At 33.7% G+C, this 19475-nt stretch overlaps 1 protein-coding gene across 1 annotated transcript in view; it reads right to left on the bottom strand.

The window, feature by feature from the left end:
• Positions 1-19475, bottom strand: part of LOC129242023 (uncharacterized) — a 206039-nt gene that overhangs the window by 38800 nt on the left and 147764 nt on the right. Inside the window, exon 5 of the mRNA XM_054878585.1 lies at positions 7639-7835. Within this exon, the coding sequence (XP_054734560.1) occupies positions 7639-7835 (197 nt within the window). The remainder of the gene's footprint in view (positions 1-7638; positions 7836-19475) is intronic.

The raw sequence follows: 19475 nt of genomic DNA, 5'->3' as shown, positions 1-19475 counted from the left end.
TCCTTGTTGCAATGAATTTAATTTCGCTCGAAATCGCTTTAAAGTAATAAAAATTCACTACGAATATGGTTGATCTGTATAAGCAACGTTTCGTTTCGTGATATTTTCGGTAAAAATAATTCTCCGTCAGAGGACTTTATTAATAACCAGGTCGATAAATTTAAGTCGACTGACTGGAATTTAAATCAAAAAGAAATTGTTCAGAAGTTTTTTCATGCTCATTTCATCACTTTTTGGTGCGCGATGTGGTCTGGAAATGCGGTTCCGATTAATAGATTATGCTTTCAACAGCACAATGAATTTATTGCAAACCAAATTTCCCGCTCGCATAATTTCACGAAATTCCGCTGTTAGTTGGCCACCCCATTCAATATATTTAATACCACATTATTAGTTTTTGTGGGGCTATGTAAAAGAAGGAATATATACGGATCCAATCGAATTGATTCCAGCTTTAACATTCAAATCCATGAATGAAGTAGATCTTTATTTTGCCAACACGTTATTTGCAGCTTTTTATTGTATTCATAATTGGCACCTTACCCTTTCACATGCAATCAAAGTATGAATTGTTTTCATCTAAATTCATTATTTTGAAAAATAAGTTCTTGCTAAAAAACTTCTAGATATGTGATATTATACGTTTAGGTACGCTGCTATTTTCGGGTTAGCCTTCCTTCATATATATTATATAAAGTATTAGTGTTCCTTAAATAAAAAAAAAAAATGCTAGCTAAAGAACACAAAAATTTAAAACATTAATTTTTTTGGAAAAAACCTTTACAGTTGAGTCTTCTTTTTTCTCGTAGACCATTTTTATATTGTGACCAACTCATCAAATATACCTGCATATGCTTACCAAACTTTCAACTCAACTAACTGCTTTGACCAATTGCTAAATAAAATTCTAAAATAAAGTTAGTTCGCTGCATTGTGCCAGTGGCAGAGCATTTAGGTACATGCATACATATATGCACACTTAAGAAAAAACCTTCATATATACATATTCGCATATCATATTTCGTATCGAATTTTTATGACATATGTTTGAGAATGAATATGTATATATATGTATACGAGTGTATGCATAAGTGCATGAATGAATGTATGAAGCCATTTATTTATATGAATTCATTCAAGCCATCCATACATATGCTTATATATGTATGTATCTATTCAAAACCATTAAAACGAATGAAACTCTTGTAAAAAACAAATACTTTTGCTATCAACAATAAAAATGTGTTTGTATTGCTCCCCCAATTCCACTCCCCAGCTGCTAACAACTGTTGAATTTGTAGTAAAATTTGAAGCCGAACTTATTACCTACACAAATGGTTCGAATGTTCCTTGCATGTGAACCAAACTGTTAAAAAAAAAAAAACTTTTTATACACAGACTAAATTTATGTATACATGGAACTGTAGTCACACATATACCTACATGCAAGAATATGTATGAGGTTCTGCGAGGTATTTACGTTCATGTGCAAATATTTTTGTCAAGTTGCAGTTAGTTTCACTTTTTACGCTCCATACAAATAGGAGCTATTAAGTTTGAAATGATAAATTGTAATGGATCGTGTTGGTGACACTCGGCTACAATACAAATTCAAATTTGCGATATACATATCTACACCTATAAATATATATGCATGTATGTATTACAGATTACCAGTAGGAAAAAAATAGTATTATATTATACAAAATTGAGAATTGTGATTTTCCAGCAAATCAGAAAATAATTACGTATTTGGAGATGTAAAATCCTTTGAACGTTTTTCCCCAGCCGTTTTTAGTGAGTCATATCTCACGAAGCATACATGCGCAAATGATTGGCATCCTCTACAGTCCACGATAAATGGTAATACATAAATATCCTGAATATTTTTTTCAATACTCAGCACTTTGTTTTGTTCAACATTTTCTTAATAAAAATATGACTCACTGTACAAAAAAACATACAAAACCTAGTTTCAAGTTTATACAAAAACGGGCAAAATTTCACAAAATTTTCCCCAGCATTCCACGATACTGCACTAGAATTTCTAGAAAAATGTTTTGTTATGAAGTTTTATAGCCTGTTGAATTGTAGTAAATACAGTGTACGCTTGAAGGTGTTAGAAAATTTTATTGATTTTTTATAAATTTTTACCCTGACGGTGTCGCACATTTTTTCCACATAACAAATGTACGACATTATGGAGACATTACATGGGGAAAATGCTCAACACCGTTAATTTTTGTATGTAAAACATTTTAAAATAGGACTTATTTGAATTTTGTTAGACTTTTATAAAAAACTAATAAATACTCAACAAAAAAAAATTGGCAAAACTGGTTGATATCACATCAATCGTTTTGCTATCGTTTCGTTAACACAAGAAATTATGTGTCAGTTTGTATTAATAGAAAAAATTAGAAATAATAGAAAAATTTGCGGCAGTCCTAGCCGAATGACTTTGTGCATAACTACAATACAGTTAGGTTAGGTTAACCATAGATTTGTTTCCCAAGCTCAAGTTGCCGCTCCGTGGAAAACATTTTGAGACAATTGAACTCATAAAAGAGAATTCGAAGAACACACTCGAGCTTGACTTATTTACAGTAGCACAAAAAACAAACTATGTGACATATCACGCTGAAATTTGCCAAGCTTATAACAGTCCTACCAAAAAACAAAAAATTTATTTTTGCCATATGTCATCTGCGGACCGTTTTATTGATAACGTCTCGTTCATATTTGAGCAGAAGTTATGTACATATAAAGTGTTTTTGTTTAATTGAAGATTTACTGATATTAAATTGAAATTTAACTTTTAAATTTTAATTTTTTACATTTAATGTTTTAATTTAATTTTTAACTTGTTTCGCAGTCATGAAATTAAATATTCAATTATTAAATTTTCTGCAAACATTCAGTTTTAAGCTAAATTTTTAAGTTTTAAATTTTTTTTAAGAACTACCATATTTGAAATTTAAAAATAAAATACTTTGCTTCAGCTGCAACTTCGCTAACTATAACCAATCTGATTTTGCAACTTCTGGCAACGATTTAAACAGGAATAATTTTGGAAGCAAATTTCTTCTGAAAGATGCCCAATTTTAAAAAATGCAGTAATTAGATTACTTTAAACACTTCTTTCTAGCTCATGCAAAACAATTTCTTGATTTTTTTGAGAATTGCGCTTATCTGTGAACCAATTGGTTTCGATTTATCAATAAAACTATGTAATATTTCCTCACTAAACAGCAACTACTAAAATCGGAAATAATTCAGTAAATTTTACCAAAATTTGTATTTCTATCATACACTCGCGCTTTAAAAATGATTTTTTTCGATTTTTTTGAATTTCGCCACAATTTTTTTTTAATCATTTGCATCTGATAATTTTCCATTGCTCGCTGCCTTTTTCAACGAAGTTACTTTTAAATGATTTTCTTTCGAGTTTTTTGCATGGTGTTGAATTTTGCCATGAATTTTAGTTATTTTTTAATTGCATCTGATTCATTTCTATTGTGCGCTCGCTTCTTTAACGAAAAATGTAAGTAACTTCGAAATTGATTTTTTTAAATTTTTTTGAATTGCACATTTAATTATTTTCTTCAGTTTTTAACAATGTGTTTTGGCTCAAGTTATAATACTATCATGGCAAGATATAAATGCAAAGGCGCTTTTCAGTCCATTTGAGTCATTGCGTTGTTGTAAGTGCATCAAATAGTTTTGGGTCAAAGTATTTGTTGGCATTGTTGGAATTACTGCTTTTATGTATCGATGAAGATACCAAAGTAAAGTACTAATTTTATCTGCCACTGCTATCCACTTATTTGGAAGAACATTCCTGTTAAACCCTGACAAACCAAATATCTGTTAATCGCAGCCAAATGTTTTAATTTAGAGTAAATATTTGAAATTGTAGCACTGCTTACAACATTAATACAACCTTATTCATGGCATATATGTAGGCCACTTCCAGCTGAATTCTATAACTCTTTATGTAGCCATTTTAATTTTATATAAGCAAAAGCTTGTCCGGTTGATGTTAATTTTTTCGCTCTACCATCCGATCGGTTAGAAGAGTTGAATTTTGATGGTCAGGCTAGGTGTGAATATTTTTTCGACTTTGAATAGAACACACTTTGCTAATAATTTCCTGAGCGGCTTACCGTCACTTACACAGCCATATGCATTACCAGAATCGTTTGTTGTATGGGTGCAATAACTTTTATTGTTAAGTTATTTATTCCATGCGTTTTTTCATGCTAAACGATACATATGTTTCAGAGCTTGGTATTTTGAATTGAGTATTTTTCGGTCGTTTTTTAAAGCTGCTATTAGTCGCTTGACAATTGTGTGAATTTGTATCATATTTAGATGACTTAAATTTTTAAAATTTATGGCGCATATTAAATAAGTATTTTAAATACTAACAGATAACTGTTTGGGAAACGTGGTATATACTCGCATTTTATGGATTTTGTACGTTTTATTTTTATAGCCGTACATTTCTGCGCGGTTGTATGAAAAAGCGTAACAGCATCGAGATAGATAGAGACAAGTATATTCCACAATGCTCAGCTTGATGAGTGGAGTCGATTTAAATATAACTGCCCGTGCGTTCGGGCACTCCATAATTAGTGCAAAATTTATATATTTTAATAAAACTTCGTTCACATATTATTTTTTGCTATTAAGAGTGGACGAATTCAGTTAATAGCTACATCCACTTCTCATCTATCATTAATTGTCAATAAAGAAAACAAAGTGATGTCTCTGTTTTAAACAAAGCAAAAATAAAGTGATTAACTCAAAACATGAAATATGATCAGAGTGGAATTTTGAAAAATATGCATTGCCACACCCATTTTTGGGTAAACGCGCGCACCTCGATAACAAATTAATAAAACTCGGCCTAACTAGGTACACTTGGTGCTCCTTTATTTGGGTGACCTCGTAAAGGCATCAAAAGAACGACTTGGCTTTATATTGTATGAGCATTTGACTATGAGAAAGCTCTATTCAATGGGGGTGCCGCGTTTGCTCACTGTTGACTAAAAACAATAACGTTTTGATGATTCCGCGCAATGAGAAAACTACATGAATTGAACATCGTCAGATTTGGCAGCGACTATTGGCTGTTCGCAAACCTGAAAGAAATTTCGCTCGAATGAAGAGGTTATCGCTGAAACTGAAGCTTATTTTGAGGCAAAAGATAAATCGTTCTACAAAAGTGGTATTGAAATGTTAAAGCGGCGTGGGAATGATTGCGTTGTTCTTGATGGAAATTACGTTGATGAATTAAGCTAATTTGGAACACAAAAAAAAAAATATGTTCGTTGTTAGGTCCGCGCCTATTCAGCACATGTTTTACATACACACACACTTGCAAGATAACTTGTATATTGTTCTTTTTACTTTCAATTTTATTTATGTTTATGTATATTAGCTTAACCAAACTAATTTGAGAACGTTGCTATTCGCGTCTATTTTCACGTTGGGTCTGATAAATCTGTATAAGAGGTTATCTTTCTAAAAGTCGATTACCGATAGGCTATGGGAATTTATTGCACAGTTGCAACGGGGTGAAGCTAATGAGCCATAATTGTATAGATGAATGAGTTGACCAAAGTGAATGCTAAAGTATGATATCATAAATGCAAGTCTCCCATGCCTTCTATGCGTATTTAAATCCACGCTACTAGATACTTATACCCATCACAACGAAGTTTTGCTAAAATAATGCGAAATATTGGAGGTAAATTCAATTATTAACCTGCATTAGTTAGAATATAATAAGGACATGTGCCACTTATTAAGAATACGATAGACTAACGAAGTGTTTTTTGTCGCATTTGAACCCATCTTTTTCTCTGAGCTTTTTTTCATATCAGGTTAATTTGCACATTCTGCGGAATGTGGGTGGCAATGGAGAAAACTCCTTAGCGTTCGCAGGAGAGTATACATAGAGCACAGTCACACTTTTCAAATGTGAATTCGAAGAAGCGTTAAGTGTTCTATGGGAAGCGAGTTGCGCTGCTTGCCAATTCTTAACCAGCTGGTCCCTATTCTTGGTAGAAGATTTTATGGAAGCTTATGCTATAGATTCTGTTTTAGTGAATTTCCAGCACATAAATTTCATAAAAAAATATGCCGTTTATCTTTTGCTAAAATTCGTTGAATTGCAATCATTATCAGTTTTTTGACATTTATTTGTGAACCATTCCCATTTTATGAACTGATTTTTACTAATTTACTTGATATTTTTTATTTCTTTAACATTTTATTTTTAAATCTTTTATAGAGAAGAAATGCTGACATGTGTGCTTACGTGTGTGAGCGTTTGTATCGCGCCGAATTTTCGTGATTAAATTGTACAAAACTTCTTACCATTGTGAAAAATTTGTTAAAAGAATAAGAATAAAAGTTAAAATTACATTTATATACAAATAATTATTTTTAAAATTAGTATTTCTTATTATTATTATTATTATTATTATAATTTTTGATTTTGCAAAAGTATTAATAGAGGTTTTAGCTCTGATATATTCAATACTGATATATACAAACTAAAATACTGTAATAAATTCATATGTACAATAGGTTAATGTTGGAATGAGTTGAAGAACAGAAATAATAAAAACCCATACATGAAATGATAATAAAAAACCATAGATGAAATAATAATCAAACAAAAAACAAAAAATCAATAGACATAAACTCAAGTGCAGAGTAAAGTTTAACAAAAACTCATTAACATCAGCAGTGGTATTGAATGCAAGAAAAACATAAAACAAAAAATAATGTAAAATATATAAATATAAATGTAAATGGCGAGATATTTTTACCAAAATTTACGAAAAGAAAATTTATAATAATTTCCAAAGAAAAGTGTGTTGCTGTTTATAAAGAACTACAATTTCCAAAATAAAATTTTTAATTTCCAAAAAACAAAAAAATGTGTATTGTAATGAACTGTAATGAATTGAGCTGTATTTTTATATTTATATTTAATTGAAGAAAAATTAGAAATTAAAATTGGGAATAAATAAAATTAGAGTAAATTGTGTTGAAAATCCGTAGAATTGAATTACAGAAAAAAATTTAAAAATTCTACAATTTCCAAAAAAAACGATATATTGCTTTAGAGCGATTTTTTTCTAATCAATGAAAAATAAAAAATTATAATTATAAATAAATGAAATTAGAATAAATTGCTTTAAAAATTTCTATTAAAAATTGAATTTAAAAGATGTTGTGCTCATAACAAAAAATGTAATAACATGAAGTGATTATGAAAAAACATAAATTATCTTATATTTACATTATATTTACAAGTTTATACAAGTATTATAAAGAGTCTGTTCGGAAACCATTGAATTAATTAATTTGGTTGAGTAGCTATTCCCAGGCGTTGCTCATACGCCCAGTCATGTTACACTATGTACATTGTTTAATTTTGGTTTTATTTCGTTCAACATCCATAACAATAATAAAAGCTGATATTAAGTAACTATTGTGATAAACTCGCACTCCTTGTTTTCGTTGGTTTTGTTGTTTTTGTATTTTAGTTTGTAACAGCTTTTCATTTTACATTTCTATTTCTATTGTTCTTAACATATTGGCAACTCTAGTAAATACCTGGTTGGCTGGCGCAGCGTTCGGTTGTTGTTGTTGATAATTAGATGGCTGCTGCTGCTGCTGCAAGTGTTGTGGTTGGTGCTGTTCAGCTGGTTGTTGCTGACCAGATACGGGATAATGAGCAGAAGTTGGTTGTGGCGTAAATTCTCTAACGACACGCTCCTCCGATACGGGTGGCCAAGCAACGCGCTTGTAACCTGCGAAGAGAGGCAAGTGAAACAAAAATATTTAAAATGTGAGCGCTATATTTAGAAGGGCTTTACATATTGAGTAAAAATGCATATTTATGTCTATGTAGTGAACTGGGGACAAGACAAATGCTTAATGTGTGTAGGCAAGCATGTGTTGGTGGCCGAAATGATAGACATTTACAAAACCTCGTACATATGTGTGAATGTATCATTTGGAGTTGTGAAAAAAATATATAAATTAACAAGTTCAAATTTGTTATATTCCAACCTCGGATAGTTTATGTTTTTATTTCTAGTTATTTACTTATTTTGTTAATATTAATATATTTATTTATGAGCTAAATATTATATTTGAGCTCCTTTTTGTAGCTTTTTTATACAAACTCAAATGACTAGGTATAATATCACAACTAGGTACATTAAATCCGAAAAAAACGTTATCTTGGGTGAAGTTTATGAAATTAACTTTTTAAGTTTCTGACATATAGTAATAGCATAGTATATGATTTTAGATGACTTTAAAAAATACTGCTGGTTTAGATAAGACCATCTATTTCCTCTTTTTAGGTTGCCTAACAAATCAGCTGCTGGCTAAACCTAACCTGGCAACCTTCAAATGCTAAATTTAACTCTTGCGAAATGGTCGAACTAGCAACATTACCTATAACGCGTCCATGGCCATTTAAATTGCAAAGTCTTTGCTGTTGGCTCTTAAACTGAGCTTTTAAAATAACTGTAGTATATTTTTAAGGAAATGGGCATATAATTCGCTCTCAGGGAAAGTCATACCGAGGACGTGACTGCCATGACAGTTATAACACGTTCAAAAAAAGTGATCAAAACGACTGAAAGTGGATGTGTTACAGTAGTATATATATTATATATAATGATGTTCTTAATTTCAGATTTTCTATCTACACATTTGCTCTCATGAATGTGAGCAACATATTTGTGGACTCCATTTCTCTCACTAGTAATGGATAACTAGGTGCAATACTGATAAATTGATTTGTATGTCACTTAAGTTCGGGGACCAACAACAAAGAAATTGGACCATCATTTAGTGCGATATTTCAGAAAGCAATATTCAGTAAAGGCGTATCAAAAATTAGTTTCTGATATTAACAATTGTCTTATGCAACGATGAGTTCATGCTGCTTGATTTATTTTTCAGAAATGAAATCAAATAGAAAATCTAAACACGACAGCGAAATTTGTATTATCATTTGAAAGCATTTTCCTTGGCATTTTTTTATTTTGAATAATTTGTTGGCGATTGAAATGATCCATTCTAAGAATCAATATTTTGGTAACGAGAGCTAACAACTCGATCCATACGTGTCGAGTCTAGTCATGAAAGCCTAATTGTTGAGAACGTTGAGATATCGATGTTACAGGTTATTTAGCAACAGTTTGCGCTACTGCAGCAATATCCTAACAGAGAGTCCAGTTTTTGGTCTGTTATTCCTTTTTTTATCCTCGCAACTGGTTCTATTCTTCCAATTTTTGAATTGCCCACTCATTCGAACATTTATTTCCACCAAAAAAATTACGAATTGTGCGATGTGTTATTCTTAAAGATCGACCATTTTCATAACAACTTTCAATAATTTTAACGCTTTATTCTGCCGTGTAAAATTATACATCAATCTACAGATATGGAAGATGACATGGAGAAGGTACCACCGTCTAGGTATTATTCACTGCTAACATCTAGGCGTCACTTTTTAAAGACCCTTCGTTCTTGTAAAATTAAATAACCATCACATAATTTCTTTTCAATTTCGATCAATAAAATTTGTAAGGTAAACTCGTCACTATAAGTGGTTCGTCTTCTGGCCTTCCAAGAACCCAATTGTTTTTAAAGTAATATAAATTGAAATTTTTTCTCTGCCTTAAAAAACTGATTTGTACAATAAGTATATATGTAGATATGTTTTTCATGATGAAATGACAAATAATACGGCGTAAATATATCATCACAGCTCGACATAACTCAAGCATGACTTACTAAAAACGTTGGCTTACGAATATAATTAAAAATGCTGCCCATATTGACCAAAAGTCATTAAAACCAAGTAAATTCTTTGTCATTTCGTTTCTCAAAGCAGCAGCTTAGATTAAAAGGCAGCGCTGTTAGATGTGTCATTTGCCACAATCAAGTGGCGAAGTCACGCTGACACAAAGTGCACTAAGGCTGGATGTTGATGTGACACCAACAGCAGCTAATTGTATGCTGGAAATTGTGGTTTTATATAGTGAACGAGCTGTTATTGCTTGATGTTGAATCCGTTTTGTTTTTATACAACGACTGTGGTAATATAATGACAAAGCGCCACAAACTGTGTATTTGCATAAATTCATTATTAAGTATTCACCGGTCGATATTTTTGTTGTTGCATTGCTATTGTTGCAAGCAACAAGAGTGGGTTTGAAAACGTGAAATGAATGCAAAAAACTTGCACTAATACAATTTTCAAGTTCTTTCTTATTTCCAATTAAATTTCGTTTCTATTTTTCGAGTGTGTTTGTGAGCTTCAATTGCCTATCTCTATTTTCCATTTCTTTTTGCCTTCACATAAGGGTGTATATTTCTTCTCGGCGAGCGCCACTCATGTTTCCACAAATAATTGAAGAGTGACTTTTAAATTAATTTTTATATACATATTTTGCATTTTTCCTACCACTCGAATTTTCCATTGATTGTTTCGAAACAAAAGAAATACAATAATAGTAAATGTAACTTTCATGGAACTTTGCAATTTGTGGGATTGTTTTTTGTGTCAACAGAATTTCAATGAAATTGAATGACACTTGAAATTGACCTTTGTTGACTTGTTCAACCACAATTTTCATGCAAAAACTGCGGTGCATTTTTTCGTAGTGTAATGCCGCCGTATATATTTGCTTGTGCAAAAAAAAGCTAAGAGAAAAACGAATATATGAGACAGTAAATGCACGCTGAGATTTGGGAGAATTTCGTTTTATGCACGCATTCCGTTATACGGGTCGTATGAGTAACCAAATTGCAATTACCAATTAGCTTGCATACATACATACCTATGGTATGTAGAGTATAAATACCTAAATGCCATCATTAAACAGTTAAGCGTTGCTAATAAATCCGTGAGTGTTGGCATTTGACTTAAATTTATAAACCATTATTCGAAATTTATGATTTAACGCTTCTCATAATTACTCATATATAAGCACATTGCCTTATATATTGTATATACACGCAACTATATGCGCACTATGCTCAGCGCATAAGCATATATATGTATTAATTAAGGAACATAATAACTTTTCCATTGCAATTAGTGTGGCCACAACCACCAGCGTAGCAGTAAACCAATTACAAAGAAAATATCTGGTATTACCTGAAAACAAATCAATGGCATTGTTGTAATTAAAACAAATCTACTATAGGAAAATGCGTGCATGTACATATTTGAAAAGCTAAAAGCAAACCACGATTTGTTACCTCAGTCACATTTCAGCAACATTGTGGCGAACATAAATTCGCTATAAATTGAGGCGAACTCAAATGCCAATATGTGTATGTATGTATGTATGTACATACCTACATAGCTATGTATGATTTATGTCAATGACGGACAGGGTCATTTGTTGGCAAAAGTTTGCGAAGTGCTAGTGGGCGCGCAAACGAGCGCTGTAGCTTAATATATCGGTCGTGATATGACTGTATGTATATATGCAGGTGCATTGGGCACACTATACTACACACAGATTAGTAAGTAATCTCAGTAATACTTTTGATATTTATTTCTATTTTTTCTCACAGACATAGAACAGAGGAATGGGTAAGAAATGACTAGCATTGTAGTGGATGCAGCAAAATTTTAAATGACGGCAATTTTTTTTGTATTAAAAATTGTTATAGATATTCTCTAGACTGCTGAAGCGAAGAATCGATATATTCACGCTGTGGTTATAACAAGTTACACAATGCCCGAAGTTGTGAATGGAAAATTTGGGCAAAGGATCATCTCATGGAGAGCTTTCATCAATTGGCCATCACGATCATGCGACTTGTCACGCCTCGATTATTTTCATTAGGGCTGCGTCCACGTTAACTAGCCAACTACTTTGGGCGAACTCTAAACCAACAGTTGGGATGCTAAAGCCGAGATAACAATGTAGTAGTGACCTTGTTGTTGTGCTAGAACTTGCGGAATCTGTAGATATTGTGCACTTATTCATGTCAAAGTAACAAATTGCACGATTTCTGCTGCTCAATCCAATGATAAAATTTTATTACGAATGGCGAACCTATCCCAGCGGTAACTTGAAATGGCCACCACTGTCGTGGTTAATCCCACTATACTTTTTGTTTAGAGAATGTGAGGTTGTACTCGTGCCCATAAGAACCTTACGAATATATACTATAGGAAATATGGTATTTGAGAAGTAGAAGTATCAAATACGAGTATCAATAATGATGATAAGATTTAAAAAGCTAAATATTGCTTTTTGTTTTTCACAATATATTATTTATATGTTATATATAGAACCCCTTAATTAAAATAAAATACTTAACTAAATTTTAAAGTGTGTCCCCTACAGCAGGAAAAAGGACTCTAAATTTAAGTGTCAAGTCCATTCCCACTCTTGCTTTATTATGTAATTCTACAACCATTTTCTGTTGATGTTAAGAATTTGATTTTATTCAATATCAAACCTTATGGCTGAGATAGCGTAGCACACTGATGTTTCGCACACCAATTGCGTCCTGAGCAATCAACCAAGCAACCAATCGAAGGATTTCTCATCATTACTACTTATATAGTCTGGAATCATCATTTATTTTACTTCGGACAAGTCCAAGTTTAGTGGGTATAAGTGGTTTATGTCAAGTCGGAGAGGTGATAAAAAAATCTTTAGTAATTTATTATACATGTACATATACTTGTGAAGGTCATCTGAGTGAGTGACGACAATAGTCGAGTGCGAAACCATATATATATATATATACAGTATAATTGGCACGTACACCCTTTTTGGGTGTTTGGCTGAGCTCCTCTTCCTATTTGTGGTGTGCGTCTTGATGTTGTTCCACAAATGGAGCGTCCTACAGTTTCAATCCGGCAAATATTTTTATGAGGAGCTTTTTCATGTGTTTCACTGAGATTCGAACCTACGTTCTCTCTGTGAATTCCGAGTGGTAGTCACGCTCCAACCCATTCAGCTACGGCGGCCGCCATAGCTGTAATAAATTGCCTATGTACCAAATTTGACGATTTCGAGGTCTGAAGGTGGTTATGGTCAATATTAGATTTACTATAAAAAAGTACGGAAGTGCGTAAATTTTAGTTAAATTGAATTTTGCTGTTGTAGTTGTTATCCGTTTTCAATAATATTATATCCAGGTCGAATATAAATGAGATAGGCATGTTCCAGGTTGTTCAATAAGTTTTGCAATGAGGACAATCCACATCAAAAACGTTCAAAAATAGCAACAACACCAGTTATCGTAGAAAAAAAGTAGGATATGGTATCGAAAAACCATCGGTTGGCTGAAAACGAGTTAGTAAAAGTCGTAGGCTTCTCATTGCGCAGTGGAACTAGTATTTTGGCTGAAGTATTGGGTTTGAGAGAGAATAGTGCATTCGCTAATAATGGAACACAACGCATTCGAATGCGACTTTCTTAGCAATATTTCGAGAAGATAAAGTGGATTTCGTGCGTCGATTGATCACTATTTATGAGACTTGGGTCCTAAATTAAAACAAGAGGCCAAAGAGTGGTGTGAACCTGCTTCTTTGACCCCGAAACGAGTTCTTGTCCAGAAGTGGAGTGTTGACAAACTGGTAAAGCAATAAGTTCTGAATATCATTGTAACTTTTTTGATCAGCTGAAGGAAAAAAATCGTGAAAAAGGACCCACTTTGCAAAAGAAAACAATTCTTCCTCATTAGGACAATTTGCCATCGTATTAAAAATCGTACATATCGCTAAAATCCATAAATTAAAGTTCGAATTGTTGGAGTATCCACCATATTCACCAGATTTCGTCCCTAGCGACTTCCATCTGGGTATAGACTTAAAAAAACCCATGCGTAGAAAGTGTTTTTCATGCTTTAAGCTCACCATTTAGCTCGTAACAGCTGTGGAAGCGTATTTTATAGTCCTTCCAGATTGTCACTGCAGAGGTGGAATTCACAAATTGGAATCTCGTTGGAACAAGTGTATCGATGCTCAGGAAGACTATACTATAAATAATAGAGTGAACTTCAAGTCATACAATTGTGTTTTTCTTATCGAACCGCAAACTTATTGAACAACCTAGTATGTACTACTGTGTCCAAAAAATAAGGTGACATTTGATTTTAAACTGCGCGCTTTGAAGGATTAGGAGAATTCTTTTTTTTTTTAGGTTGGTAGTACTGTGAGTGACATCTATGTCAAATTTCATGTGAAATATTCATTTACTGTTTGAGATACGCGTCGTTTTGTGAGCTGCTAAAAGTGAGTTTCTCGTTTTTTGCAATGTCGAAATTTGTTGAGCAAAGAATTTGCATTAAATTTTGTTTGCGGAATCAATTTTCGGATACGTTGAGGATGGTGCAGAAAGCCTTTGGTAATGAGGCTATGTCTAAAAAAAATGTTTACAAGTGGTATAGTGAGTTCCAAGCCGGTCGTGAACGTGTCGAAGACGAAGAGCGTCCTGGGCGACCATCAACTTCAACTGACGAGGCTCACGTCCAACAAATCAAAGATTTGGTGTTGAAAAACCGTCGATTAACGATTAGAGACCTTGCTGATGATGTTGGCATATCGAACGGCTCAGTCAATACCATTTTGAAGGATGTTTTGGGCCTCAAGCGCGTCAAATCTCGACTGGTACCGAAAACATTGAATTTTTTGGACTCGTAATTCGTGATCATTTCATCAAAAACTCAACCCATATCGTTCCGCAACCACCGTATTCACCTGATCTGGCACCGTGCGACTTCTGGCTGTTCAGCAGGCTCAAAAGACCGCTCCGGGGACACCGTTTTGACACGATAGAGGAGATTCAAGCCACAACGAAGACGGAACTGAAGGCCATCCCGGAAAGTGACTACAACCAGTGTTTCGAAAATTGGAAAAAACGTTGGCATAAGTGCATTGTGTCGGGAGGGGATTACTTTGAAGGGGATGAAATTGATTTGGAAGAATAAATAAAGAATTTTCAAAATAAATACAATGTCACCTTATTTTTTGGACACAGTAGTATGTACCAAATTTGGGTTAATTTTATTAAACATTAAACGAAACAAAAAAATTTAAGCAAGTTTGCTTTGCTTCCTTTTTAACATTGTACCATTAAATGGGATTTTATTAACCGATTTGCCCCATTTTCGGCAGCAACCTGGTATAAAGCGTAATATTTGTACGGACGAACGGACTGACATATATCGCTAAAACGGGTTTTCTCATCATTTGGGAAAATGTCCTTATATATTTGAATGCCTCTTTGCTGTTATATTCAACCATTATGTGAGGAAAATAATGACAGCTTTATGCGAAAATGCGCTCTCATAATTAAAGAGACAAACGTATGTACTTCTATAGTCAAAACAGGCTGCACTAAAGTTTCTAGCCCGAGTCACTCTATTAATGCACCAATGATCCAACAACGCCGTAGTTCCTTCGCAAAAGTTGTCCTGATATAAAATTGGCTGAATCTTTTTAAGTCTATGTATGGGATTGCAATAGAAGCCACTTTACTTCTGCACTTGCTTGATAGAGATAACGAAGGTAGAGGTATCGGAATTACTTAATATCATTAGTTGTTGGTTGTATCAACAGTAAGTGGTCCTAGAGGACAGCATTTCCACTAATTTAAGAAATCCTCGTGAGTAATGTGCCTCTTCAGGTATTAACAGCGGCTGTTTACCATGAGATGAGGTGAGTTGAGATTTCTTCATTCAACCGTTTGCAGTAACTCCAAATCACATAATAAATGAGTATTTTGATACAAAGCTGAGTGAGATACAACTAACTTTTTCTTTTGGTTTTGGGCGAAAAATGATTTTGATGTGCAAAGTGCAACCTAACTGGGAATTAATTACTTAAAATTAATGGTTAAGTGTTAATTGTTTGAGATCATTCGAAAGTTAATCAACCTGTAGTTAATTGAGGCATAAATTGAATAATTTTGTTTTTGACTTACACTAATATATGTGCACATAAATCTGATATGTATACATCGATGTCTATACAATTTTTATCTAGTGCGTGTGCGGTCGGTAGGAGTAACGGGGTTGTTCTCCACCCATAGGGGAGAATTCGCCACTAAAACGCCATTGTGGCGCCCATATTAACACTCAGCCGCAAACACATACATACATGGAATTCCTTTGATTTTCTGTCTGAGGCATATGCGAATGCTTATTATTAGATTTGCAAAAATAGGGAACATGAAAAAAAAGTTACTTAATACATAAATCGTAGGAAAAATTGTTAACATTTGCGTAGGCTATAAACCAAAAATTTTTGGCAAGCAATTACGCATTTTTTGGTATTTTGTTGGTATATTAAAATTACAAAAATAAATAACTGATCTGCTGGGCTGCCATTAGTGCTAGCAATGAATTCCTTACCTTGCAAATTTTTTTTGTGCAAAAAACATTTTGCTACGCAACTGGCAAAAATGTGCATATACATACATGTGGACGCATGCATGCATATGTATGTACGAATGTGTGTACATTTCCACATGTAATAAAAAATTAACTAAATAGCGGCACTACACACTTTGATATGCAAACATTCATTGATATTCTTTACTCGAAAAAGCCTACAAATGCGAATTTCTTCAAGTATAATTTTTAAGTATTAAATTATGATTAATATTGAGTGTACGTGTGCAGAAAAATAAACAGAAATAAGGACTGCCACGCTGGTTGGATATGAAATGCACATTTAAATGTGTAACTGTAGATTTGTGGTACGTAAACGGCAATCGAAATGATAAAAATTATTGGAATTCTACCTGCAGTCTAAAGTGTGTGTATATTCGTGTGCCTTGGCGAAAAATAATTTGGAATATGTGTGAACGGAATATGTTGGGTCAATCGTTAATAATAATGCGAATTGCTGTGCCCGAAAGGAAACAGATTCAGAGGTAAATATATAAATGAATATAAATGTGAATTTCGGGTTAGATACACTGAAAAAATGAGAAATGCTCTAATTTTCTACTTGCCATGTCGATAAGTGGAAAGATTTAGTTGCATGTCTTTTAGCTTGCTTCACGTTTTTAAATAGCTAAGTTGGGTTATGCACCAAAGCAAGAATACAGCGACCTATACCATTTTTGCAATTTCAAAATCATACCTTAAATTTCCGATAATAAAATGTCCCAGGAATTGAAATATGTATTAACTGTACAATTATTTGCATCTGGTTGCCCGGTAATTGGATCTTAAATGGACATCTCTTTGATAGAAGCAGGCAAAAACCAATAGACATTGAAATGCGAGAACGCAAATGGGAGTGGATTAGTCATACACTGCGACCGACATACAAGTATATACTTATAGAATAACAATTCACTGAAACTCACAAAGATCATGCAGCAGGGGACGTCGTAAAAGATCTTGGCGACATAGCTTTAATGAGGAACTCTAAGAAGTCAACGCATCTCTTAAATCGACCCAAATTAAGACGAAAGCAACCATAGAAACTATATATCAAGTATTACATAAGTATACTCGTATAACTGGCACTTAGTTTATTCTTGGCTGTATGGCCCCGAGGAGTTCCACAAATGTTGGGACCTATAGTTTTACGACGACTCTGAACAGCAGATATTTTTTTATCGAGAGCTTTTTTCTACTAATAATATTAATAATAATCCTGCCTTTGCTGAACGCAATGTTTTGAGATGTACCAGCTTACTTCTGATTTACTTGGCAGACTGTCTCAGTATACCTAATATATTTTTAATAAAAGTGTGTCCAAAAAGCCTCACTCACCCAAGACTCACTGGACATCACAGTATTTACACCACCAACCAACTTATTAGTCGAGAAGCATCCACAAACCTAACCTTCTTGGCAAAATAAAGTGCAACAAATTCCAAGTAGAAATGTGACTGAATGGCAGTGCGTCATTTTCAAATATGCTTAGCGAACTGTCAAGAGGGGGATCTTCCATGAATAACGTGCTGGTATTCACACCACTGAGTGCTATAAATAATACAATTTTCCTCAAAGTACCTCCGAATCGCGTATTGTAGATCGACATGCAAAATTAGCAAACTATCATTACCATTGACAAACATGAAAGAGCGGGACGCCTGGAGACTCACGGCAGTCATAACGGGCTTTTGGTCTGTCGGGTAAAAAGCAGCTAAGATGGGCCTCCCTCACAACACATACTGCAACAGTTGTAGACAACCTGAGAAAAAGGAAAAGATTTGCCATCTCTTCTATTCTGTTCCATTCTATTCCATCTCCAGTCTCGAACAACTGTCTGACTTAGACGTTAACAACCTAATAAGGTTCTTAAACCGCATAGACCTTTTTTTTACAAGGTTGATATTGAAGATGGGAAAAATCGGTCAAAAACCACTCGTAACTTCCAACTAATGGCAATTTTCAAAAAGCCAAATAAAACAAAATTAATCAAATTACATAAAATTGATAAATTCTAAAGAAAAAAAGAAATACGACGAAAGTAAAATTTTGAAAAATGCAATAAGCAAATTTGTCGTATTTGGGCTGAAAAGCAACCAGATGCCATTCAAGAGCAGTCATTACATCCATTGAAAAAAAAATATAGTTTGGTGTGGCCTATGGGCTGGAGGAATCATTTGTCCACATTTCTTTAAAGGCGAGGTTGTCGCCAATGTAACTGTGCATGGTGAACTCTTTTGCACCATGATAAACGACGTTTTGATGCCGGAAATTGAAGCCCTTGAAATTGATCTCCACAACATTTGGTACCAACAACACTGCGCTACTTGCCATACAGGCCGTGAAACAATAGATTTACTGCGTGGCCATTTCAGTGAGCAATTAATCTCTCGCCTCGAATTAGTGGATTGTCCATCAAGATCGATTGATATCACATCTGTGGTATTTTATTTGTGGAGGTATGTAAAGTCTAAAAAGACGGCCACCGTAGCCAAAAGAGTTGGTGCATGACTACCATTCGGAATTCAGAGAGAACGTAGGTTCGAATCTCGGTGAAGTAAAAGTTATTTCTAATCTTCCGCGGCAGGCAATGGCAAACCTTCGAGTGTATTTCTGCCATGAAAAAGCTCCTCATAAAAATATCTGCCGTCCGGCGTCGGTCCCTGTACGTCCCTCCATTTGGGAAAAAACATCAAGACGCACGCCAAAATAGGAGGAGAAGAATATATGTAAAGTTTAAATGCTTTGTAGAAAAACTAGCTTCGATTGAGACATTGTAAGCCAACATTACTAAAGTTATTAATGAGATACCGACCGAAGTCCTCCAGCGAGTCATTTAAAACTGATTTTTAAAGATGACCGAACTACAGCCCAGTTGCGGCCAACAGGTGAATGAGATTATCTTTAAAAAACAAATGTCATGAATGGCTCTATACACAAATAATAAAGATTGCCCGATCAATTTGAGTTTTCGTTGTTTTATTCCAATTTAAAATCGA

The sequence above is a fragment of the Anastrepha obliqua genome, chromosome 3, assembly GCF_027943255.1.
Source record: "Anastrepha obliqua isolate idAnaObli1 chromosome 3, idAnaObli1_1.0, whole genome shotgun sequence".
NCBI classification, from domain to species: domain Eukaryota; kingdom Metazoa; phylum Arthropoda; class Insecta; order Diptera; family Tephritidae; genus Anastrepha; species Anastrepha obliqua.
The sequence above is the reverse complement of the archived record's forward strand: the minus strand, read 5'-3'. Positions and strand labels throughout refer to the sequence as shown.